This window comes from Heterodontus francisci, unplaced genomic scaffold, assembly GCF_036365525.1.
Source record: "Heterodontus francisci isolate sHetFra1 unplaced genomic scaffold, sHetFra1.hap1 HAP1_SCAFFOLD_1533, whole genome shotgun sequence".
In the NCBI taxonomy this organism is placed as follows: domain Eukaryota; kingdom Metazoa; phylum Chordata; class Chondrichthyes; order Heterodontiformes; family Heterodontidae; genus Heterodontus; species Heterodontus francisci.
The window spans coordinates 8121-17500 of record NW_027141579.1 but is presented as its reverse complement, the minus strand read 5'-3'; the positions used below and the strand labels follow the sequence as shown (position 1 = coordinate 17500).

The window sequence follows — 9380 nt, the reverse complement described above, 5'->3', positions numbered from 1 at the left end:
CCTCACAACCACCACCCCATATCCCTCACACCCACCTCTCCATATCCCTCACAACCAACACCCCATATCCCTCGCACCCACCTCTCCATATCCCTCACAATCACCACCCCATATCCCTCACACCCACCTCTCCATGTCCCTCACAACCAACACCCCATATCCCTCACACCCACCTCTCCATATCCCTCACACCCACCTCTCCATATCCCTCACAACCAACACCCCATATCCCTCACACCCACCTCTCCATATCCCTCACACCCACCTCTCCATGTCCCTCACAACCACCACCCCATATCCCTCACAACCAACACCCCATATCCCTCACACCCACCTCTCCATATCCCTCACACCCACCTCTCCATGTCCCTCACAACCAACACCCCATATCCCTCACAACCAACACCCCATATCCCTCACACCCACCTCTCCATATCCCTCACAACCAACACCCCATATCCCTCACACCCACCTCACCATATCCCTCACAACCAACACCCCATATCCCTCACACCGACCTCTGCATGTCCCTAAAAACCTACCTCCACACTTTCCACACTCCCACCTCCCCACATTTCACATTCCCGCCCCATCTCTCAATCTCCATCTATCCCTCACTCCTTTAGGACTCACAATCTGACAGTGCAGCACTCCCTCAGTACTGACCCTCCGACAGTGCGGCGCTCCCTCAGTACTGACCCTCCGACAGTGCGGCACTCCCTCAGTACTGACCCTCTGACAGTGCAGCACTCCCTCAGTACTGACCCTCCGACAGTGCGGCGCTCCCTCAGTACTGACCCTCCGACAGTGCGGCACTCCCTCAGTACTGACCCTCCGACAGTGCGGCACTCCCTCAGTACTGACCCTCCGACAGTGCGGCACTCCCTCAGTACTGACCCTCCGACAGTGCGGCACTCCCTCAGTACTGACCCTCCGACAGTGCGGCGCTCCCTCAGTACTGACCCTCCGACAGTGCGGCACTCCCTCAGTACTGACCCTCCGACAGTGCGGCACTCCCTCAGTACTGACCTTCTGAAAGTGCGGCACTCCCTCAGTACTGACCCTCCGACAGTGCGGCGCTCCCTCAGTACTGACCCTCCGACAGTGCGGCACTCCCTCAGTACTGACCCTCCGACAGTGCGGCACTCCCTCAGTACTGACCCTCCGACAGTGCGGCACTCCCTCAGTACTGAACCTCCGACAGTGCAGTATTCCCTCAGTACTGACCCTCCGACAGTGCGGCGCTCCCTCAGTACTGACCCTCCGACAGTGCGGCACTCCCTCAGTACTGACCCTCTGACAGTGCGGCACTCCCTCAGTACTGAACCTCCGACAGTGCAGTATTCCCTCAGTACTGACCCTCCGACAGTGCGGCGCTCCCTCAGTACTGACCCTCCGACAGTGCGGCACTCCCTCAGTACTGACCCTCTGACAGTGCAGCACTCCCTCAGTACTGACCATCCGACAGTGCGGCGCTCCCTCAGTACTGACCCTCCGACAGTGCGGCACTCCCTCAGTACTGACCCTCCGACAGTGCGGCACTCCCTCAGTACTGAACCTCCGACAGTGCAGTATTCCCTCAGTACTGACCCTCCGACAGTGCGGCGCTCCCTCAGTACTGACCCTCCGACAGTGCAGCACTCCCTCAGTACTGACCATCCGACAGTGCGGCACTCCCTCAGTACTGACCCTCCGACAGTGCGGCACTCCCTCAGTACTGACCCTCCGACAGTGCGGCACTCCCTCAGTACTGACCCTCCGACAGTGCGGCACTCCCTCAGTACTGACCCTCCGACAGTGCGGCGCTCCCTCAGTACTGACCCTCCGACAGTGCGGAACTCCCTCAGTACTGACCCTCCGACAGTGCGGCACTCCCTCAGTACTGACCCTCCGACAGTGCGGCACTCCCTCAGTACTGACCCTCCGACAGTGCGGCGCTCCCTCAGTACTGACCCTCTGACAGTGCGGCACTCCCTCAGTACTGACCCTCCGACAGTGCGGCGCTCCCTCAGTACTGATCCTCCGACAGTGCGGAACTCGCTCAGTACTGACCCTCCGACAGTGCGGCACTTGAGAAAACTGTCACTGAGTGAAAGCTGACACAAGTAAACCTTGAGATCCAGTCGATCAATGGGATCTTGCTGTGCAGGACTCACCTCACCAGTCACCTGCTCACAACGACTTAATTGTGGAGAATAGCGAGACATCATCAAACAAACAGAGCCATTCACTTCTCCCCTGACAGGCTGACCGTATGTGTATCTGTAAAATAATCATTGCATGTGTAAATTATAAAATAAAATTCCCTCTACACTGTCCCCCATCAAACACTCCCCAGGACAGGTACAGTACGGTGGGTTAGATACAGAGTAAAGCTCCCTCTACACTGTCCCCCATCAAACACTCCCCAGGACAGGTACAGTACGGGGGGGTTAGATACAGAGTAAAGCTCCCTCTACACTGTCCCCCATCAAACACTCCCCAGGACAGGTACAGTACGGGGGGGTTAGATACAGAGTAAAGCTCCCTCTACACTGTCCCCCATCAAACACTCCCCAGGACAGGTACAGTACGGGGGTTAGATACAGAGTAAAGCTCCCTCTACACTGTCCCCCATCAAACACTCCCCAGGACAGGTACAGTACGGGGGGGTTAGATACAGAGTAAAGCTCCCTCTACACTGTCCCCATCAAACACTCCCCAGGACAGGTACAGTACGGGGGGGTTAGATACAGAGTAAAGCTCCCTCTACACTGTCCCCCATCAAACACTCCCCAGGACAGGTACAGTACGGGGGGTTAGATACAGAGTAAAGCTCCCTCTACACTGTCCCCATCAAACACTCCCCAGGACAGGTACAGTACGGGGGGGTTAGATACAGAGTAAAGCTCCCTCTACACTGTCCCCCATCAAACACTCCCCAGGACAGGTACAGTACGGGGGTTAGATACAGAGTAAAGCTCCCTCTACACTGTCCCCATCAAACACTCCCCAGGACAGGTACAGTACGGGGGGTTAGATACAGAGTAAAGCTCCCTCTACACTGTCCCCCATCAAACACTCCCCAGGACAGGTACAGTACGGGGGGTTAGATACAGAGTAAAGCTCCCTCTACACTGTCCCCATCAAACACTCCCCAGGACAGGTACAGTACGGGGGGTTAGATACAGAGTAAAGCTCCCTCTACACTGTCCCCATCAAACACTCCCCAGGTCAGGTACAGTACGGGGGGGTTAGATACAGAGTAAAGCTCCCTCTACACTGTCCCCATCAAACACTCCCCAGGACAGGTACAGTACGGGGGGTTAGATACAGAGTAAAGCTCCCTCTACACTGTCCCCCATCAAACACTCCCCAGGACAGGTACAGTACGGGGTTAGATGAAGAGTTGGATAATGAAACAGGTTTTACCTGCCACACACTTTGACATGAATTGTTCTGTCGAGAATTGTAATCATTTTCGGCATTTCCACCTTCAATTCATATTTGGGCAAAACTAAAAGGAAAGGGGAGATTAGAAATTCAGATCTTTGTACCGTCTTCCTACCCCGACAACCCTTCCTATCTCTGTAAACTCCTCCAGCCCCTACAACACTCCCTATCTCTGTAACCTCCTCTGTACCCGACAACCCTTCCTATCTCTGTAACCTCCTCCAGCCCCGACAACCCTCCCTATCTCTGTAACCTCCTCCAGTCCCCTACAACCCTCCCTATCTCTGTAACCTCCTCCAGTCCCCTACAACCCTCCCTATCTCTGTAACCTCCTCCAGTCCCCTACAACCCTCCCTATCTCTGTAACCTCCTCCAGTCCCCTACAACCCTCCCTATCTCTGTAACCTCCTCCAGTCCCCTACAACACTCCCTATCTCTGTCACCTCCTCCAACCCCAACAACCCTCCCTATCTCTGTAACCTCCTCCAGCCTCCTACAACCCTCCCTATCTCTGTAACCTCCTCCAGCCTCCTACAACCCTCCCTATCTCTGCCCTCCTCCAATCCCGGCCTCTTGACCATCCCCCGATTCCCATCGCTCCACCGTTGAGGCCGTGCCTTCAGCTGCCTGGGGCCCTAAGCTCTGGAATTCCCTCCCTCAACCTCTCCGCCTCTCTCTCTCTCTCTCTCTCTCTCTCCTCCTTTGAGACACTCCTGAAAACCTCCCTCTTTGACTGAGCTTTCTGTCACCTGACCCGAATCTCTCCTCACGTGTCTCGGTGTTAAATCTGCTGTGATGTACATTCCTGGGAAGCTCCCTGGGATGTTACAGGCGATATATAAATCGGGGGGGGTTGTTATGGAGGAGGGGGTTGGAGAGTCTGGGAGTCTCTCTGGACCAGAGTCGAAGACTCCTTACCGTACTCCTGCACGCTGAAATGATGATGCACTTTCCCACGAGTCTTCTTCACTTCGATCGTGTAAAACCCCTTGAGTGGCTCAGGCATCAGGTCAAAGGTCAGATCTGCAATCCCCTGCCTCGGCTCCACGTCCCTCCACTGACCAATGCGGTTCCCCTGTGGGTCCTGAGGGATTAAACGGTCCCAGTGTATCAATATTCCCTCCCTTCCTCGCCCTCCCTTCCTCGCCCTCCGTTTCTCTTTCTCTCCCTTTCTCATTCCCCATGTTTCTCTCTGTCTATCTCTCCCCGTTCCCTCTGCCACACGGAGAATGAGGGTTGTGTCACTCCCCTCCCATACCCTCCCCTTCACCCTCCTCATGGTCCTGGCTTTGACCATGTTAAATATAGTCAACAGCCTTAACATCCATTATCGAGGGAAACAGGCTAAAGCAGGGGCACTGAGGGAAATTATACACAACCCTCCCCCTCACCCCCACCTCTCCCCACTTCCCCCTCATCCCTCCCCTACCCCACCCCATTCCTGGGATCAGGTTAGCTCAGCACAGGCCTGGAATGGAGCCTGGGCCTTTCCTGCTTTGTGTGTGGGGGGCTCAGTACCACACAGGGTATGGGATCAGGTTAGCCCAGCACAGGCCGAGAATGGAGCCTGGGCCTTTCCTGTAGTGTGTGTGTGTGGGCTCAGTACCACACCGTGTGTGGGATCAGGTTAGCCCAGCACAGGCCGGGAATGGAGCCTGGGACTTTCCTGTAGTGTGTGTGTGTGGGCTCAGTACCACACCGTGTGTGGGATCAGGTTAGCCCAGCACAGGCCGGGAATGGAGCCTGGGCCTTTCCTGCTCTGTCTGTGTGTGTTGGGCTCAGTACCACAGAGGGTATGGGATCAGGTTAACACAGCACAGGCCGGGAATGGAGCCTGGGCCTTTCCTGCTCTGTCTGTGTGTGTTGGGCTCAGTACCACACAGGGTGTGGGATCAGGTTAACCCAGTGCAGGCCGGGAATGGAGCCTGGGCCTTTCCTGCTCTGTCTGTGTGTGTTGGGCTCAGTACCACACAGGGTATGGGATCAGGTTAACCCAGCACAGGCCGGGAATGGAGCCTGGGCCTTTCCTGCTCTGTCTGTGTGTGTTGGGCTCAGTACCACACAGGGTGTGGGATCAGGTTAACCCAGTGCAGGCCGGGAATGGAGCCTGGGCCTTTCCTGCTCTGTCTGTATGTGTTGGGCTCAGTACCACACAGGGTGTGGGATCAGGTTAACCCAGTGCAGGCCGGGAATGGAGCCTGGGCCTTTCCTGCTCTGTGTGTGTTGGACTCAGTAACACACCAGGTATGGTATCAGGTTTACCCAGCACAGGCCTGGAATGGAGCCTGGGCCTTTCCTGCTCTGTCTGTGGGTCTCAGAACCACTCTCTGTGGGCTGGGGAGCTGAAATCTGCCCTCCTGACTTTCAGATTTGAGACGAGTTGACGTTGGGATCTTGAGTTGGAAAATAAACTCACCAACATGGTGACAAGTGGATGCTGGAAAAGAAACAAACAAGAGGTCAAGTTACTGCGGAGGTTCAATTATCACCAGAACAACAAGTAACAGTTTCAAATGGTCCTGAGGACAGGGAGCGAGGGCACTCAGAAGGGATGGGAGCAGGGCTTAGGAAAGGAGGGGTGGGTGGAGGAAGCTTCAGACAGAGGGACAGAGGGACCAGAATGACGAGCAAGTTCCATAGAGTGAGGTCAAGGATGGAGGGTCTACAAGAGAAAGCAAGAGGGAGGGGGAGAGAGAGAGAGAGAGACAGAGAGAGAGAGAGACAGAGAGAGAGAGACAGAGAGAGAGTCTGTCGATAGATAGAGAGTGAAATACAGAAACAGAAATATAGAAATGGAGAGATGGATGGACGGAATGAAGGAGAGATGGATGGACGGAATGAAGGAGAGATGGATGGACGGAATGATGGAGAGATGGATGGATGGAATGATGGAGAGATGGATGGACAGAATGATGGAGAGAGGGATGGACGGAATGATGGAGAGATGGATGGATGGAATGAAGGAGAGAGGGATGGACGGAATGAAGGAAAGATGGATGGACGGAATGAAGGAGAGATGGATGGACAGAATGATGGAGAGATGGATGGACAGAATGATGGAGAGATGGAGGGATGGATGGACAGAATGATGGGGAGAGGGATGGACAGAATGATGGGGAGATGGATGGACAGAATGATGGGGAGAGGGATGGACAGAATGATGGGGAGATGGATGGACAGAATGATGGAGAGAGGGATGGACATAATGATGGATAGATGGATGGACAGAATGATGGGGAGAGGGATGGACAGAATGATGGAGAGATGGATGGACAGAATGATGGGGAGATGGATGGACAGAATGATGGGGAGAGGAATGGACAGAATGATGGAGAGATGGATGGACAGAATGATGGGGAGATGGATGGACAGAATGATGGAGAGAGGGATGGACAGAATGATGGAGAGATGGATGGACAGAATGATGGGGAGATGGATGGACAGAATGATGGGGAGATGGATGGACAGAATGATGGAGAGATGGATGGACAGAATGATGGGGAGATGGATGGACAGAATGATGGGGAGATGGATGGACAGAATGATGGGGAGATGGATGGACAGAATGATGGAGAGATGGATGGACAGAATGATGGAGAGATGGATGGACAGAATGATGGGGAGATGGATGGACAGAATGATGGGGAGATGGATGGACAGAATGATGGAGAGAGGGATGGACAGAATGATGGGGAGATGGATGGACAGAATGATGGGGAGAGGGATGGACAGAATGATGGAGAGATGGATGGACAGAATGATGGGGAGAGGGATGGACAGAATGATGGAGAGATGGAGGGACAGAATGATGGAGAGAGGGATGGACAGAATGATGGAGAGATGGATGGACAGAATGATGGAGAGAGGGATGGACAGAATGATGGAGAGAGGGATGGACAGAATGATGGGGAGATGGATGGACAGAATGATGGGGAGATGGATGGACAGAATGATGGAGAGATGGATGGACAGAATGATGGAGAGATGGATGGACAGAATGATGGAGAGAGGGATGGACAGAATGATGGGGAGATGGATGGACAGAATGATGGAGAGAGGGATGGACAGAATGATGGGGAGATGGATGGACAGAATGATGGGGAGATGGATGGACAGAATGATGGGGAGAGGGATGGACAGAATGATGGGGAGAGGGATGGACAGAATGATGGGGAGAGGGATGGACAGAATGATGGGGAGATGGATGGACAGAATGATGGAGAGATGGATGGACAGAATGATGGAGAGATGGATGGACAGAATGATGGAGAGATGGATGGACAGAATGATGGAGAGATGGATGGACAGAATGATGGGGAGAGGGATGGACAGAATGATGGAGAGATGGATGGACAGAATGATGGAGAGAGGGATGGACAGAATGATGGAGAGATGGATGGACAGAATGATGGGGAGATGGATGGACAGAATGATGGAGAGAGGGATGGACAGAATGATGGGGAGATGGATGGACAGAATGATGGAGAGAGGGATGGACAGAATGATGGGGAGATGGATGGACAGAATGATGGAGAGATGGATGGACAGAATGATGGGGAGATGGATGGACAGAATGATGGAGAGATGGATGGACAGAATGATGGGGAGAGGGATGGACAGAATGATGGGGAGATGGATGGACAGAATGATGGGGAGATGGATGGACAGAATGATGGGGAGGGGATGGACAGAATGATGGGGAGATGGATGGACAGAATGATGGGGAGATGGATGGACAGAATGATGGGGAGATGGATGGACAGAATGATGGAGAGATGGATGGACAGAATGATGGAGAGAGGGATGGACAGAATGATGGAGAGATGGATGGACAGAATGATGGGGAGATGGATGGACAGAATGATGGAGAGATGGATGGACAGAATGATGGGGAGAGGGATGGACAGAATGATGGAGAGATGGATGGACAGAATGATGGGGAGAGGGATGGACAGAATGATGGAGAGATGGATGGACAGAATGATGGGGAGAGGGATGGACAGAATGATGGAGAGATGGATGGACAGAATGATGGGGAGAGGGATGGACAGAATGATGGAGAGATGGATGGACAGAATGATGGAGAGATGGATGGACAGAATGATGGAGAGATGGATGGACAGAATGATGGAGAGATGGATGGACAGAATGATGGAGAGAGGGATGGACAGAATGATGGAGAGATGGATGGACAGAATGATGGAGAGATGGATGGACAGAATGATGGGGAGAGGGATGGACAGAATGATGGGGAGATGGATGGACAGAATGATGGAGAGATGGATGGACAGAATGATGGAGAGAGGGATGGACAGAATGATGGGGAGATGGATGGACAGAATGATGGAGAGAGGGATGGACAGAATGATGGAGAGAGGGATGGACAGAATGATGGAGAGAGGGATGGACAGAATGATGGGGAGATGGATGGACAGAATGATGGGGAGAGGGATGGACAGAATGATGGGGAGATGGATGGACAGAATGATGGGGAGATGGATGGACAGAATGAAGGGGAGCTGGATGGACAGAATGATGGGGAGAGGGATGGACAGAATGATGGGGAGATGGATGGACAGAATGATGGAGAGAGGGATGGACAGAATGATGGGGAGAGGGATGGACAGAATGATGGGGAGATGGATGGACAGAATGATGGGGAGAGGGATGGACAGAATGATGGAGAGATGGATGGACAGAATGATGGGGAGAGGGATGGACAGAATGATGGAGAGAGGGATGGACAGAATGATGGAGAGAGGGATGGACAGAATGATGGAGAGATGGATGGACAGAATGATGGGGAGAGGGATGGACAGAATGATGGGGAGAGGGATGGACAGAATGATGGGGAGATGGATGGACAGAATGATGGAGAGATGGATGGACAGAATGATGGGGAGAGGGATGGACAGAATGATGGGGAGATGGATGGACAGAATGATGGG

At 53.4% G+C, this 9380-nt stretch overlaps 1 protein-coding gene across 1 annotated transcript in view; it reads right to left on the bottom strand.

The window, feature by feature from the left end:
• Nucleotides 1-5869, bottom strand: part of LOC137364044 (alpha-2-macroglobulin-like) — a gene marked incomplete at both ends in the record, with an annotated part of 35938 nt that extends 30069 nt beyond the window's left edge. The window contains 4 exons of the mRNA XM_068027508.1: nt 2157-2262; nt 3412-3496; nt 4351-4516; nt 5849-5869. Of these exons, the coding sequence (XP_067883609.1) occupies nt 2157-2262; nt 3412-3496; nt 4351-4516; nt 5849-5869 (378 nt within the window). The remainder of the gene's footprint in view (nt 1-2156; nt 2263-3411; nt 3497-4350; nt 4517-5848) is intronic.
• Nucleotides 5870-9380: the final 3511 nt, after the last annotated feature.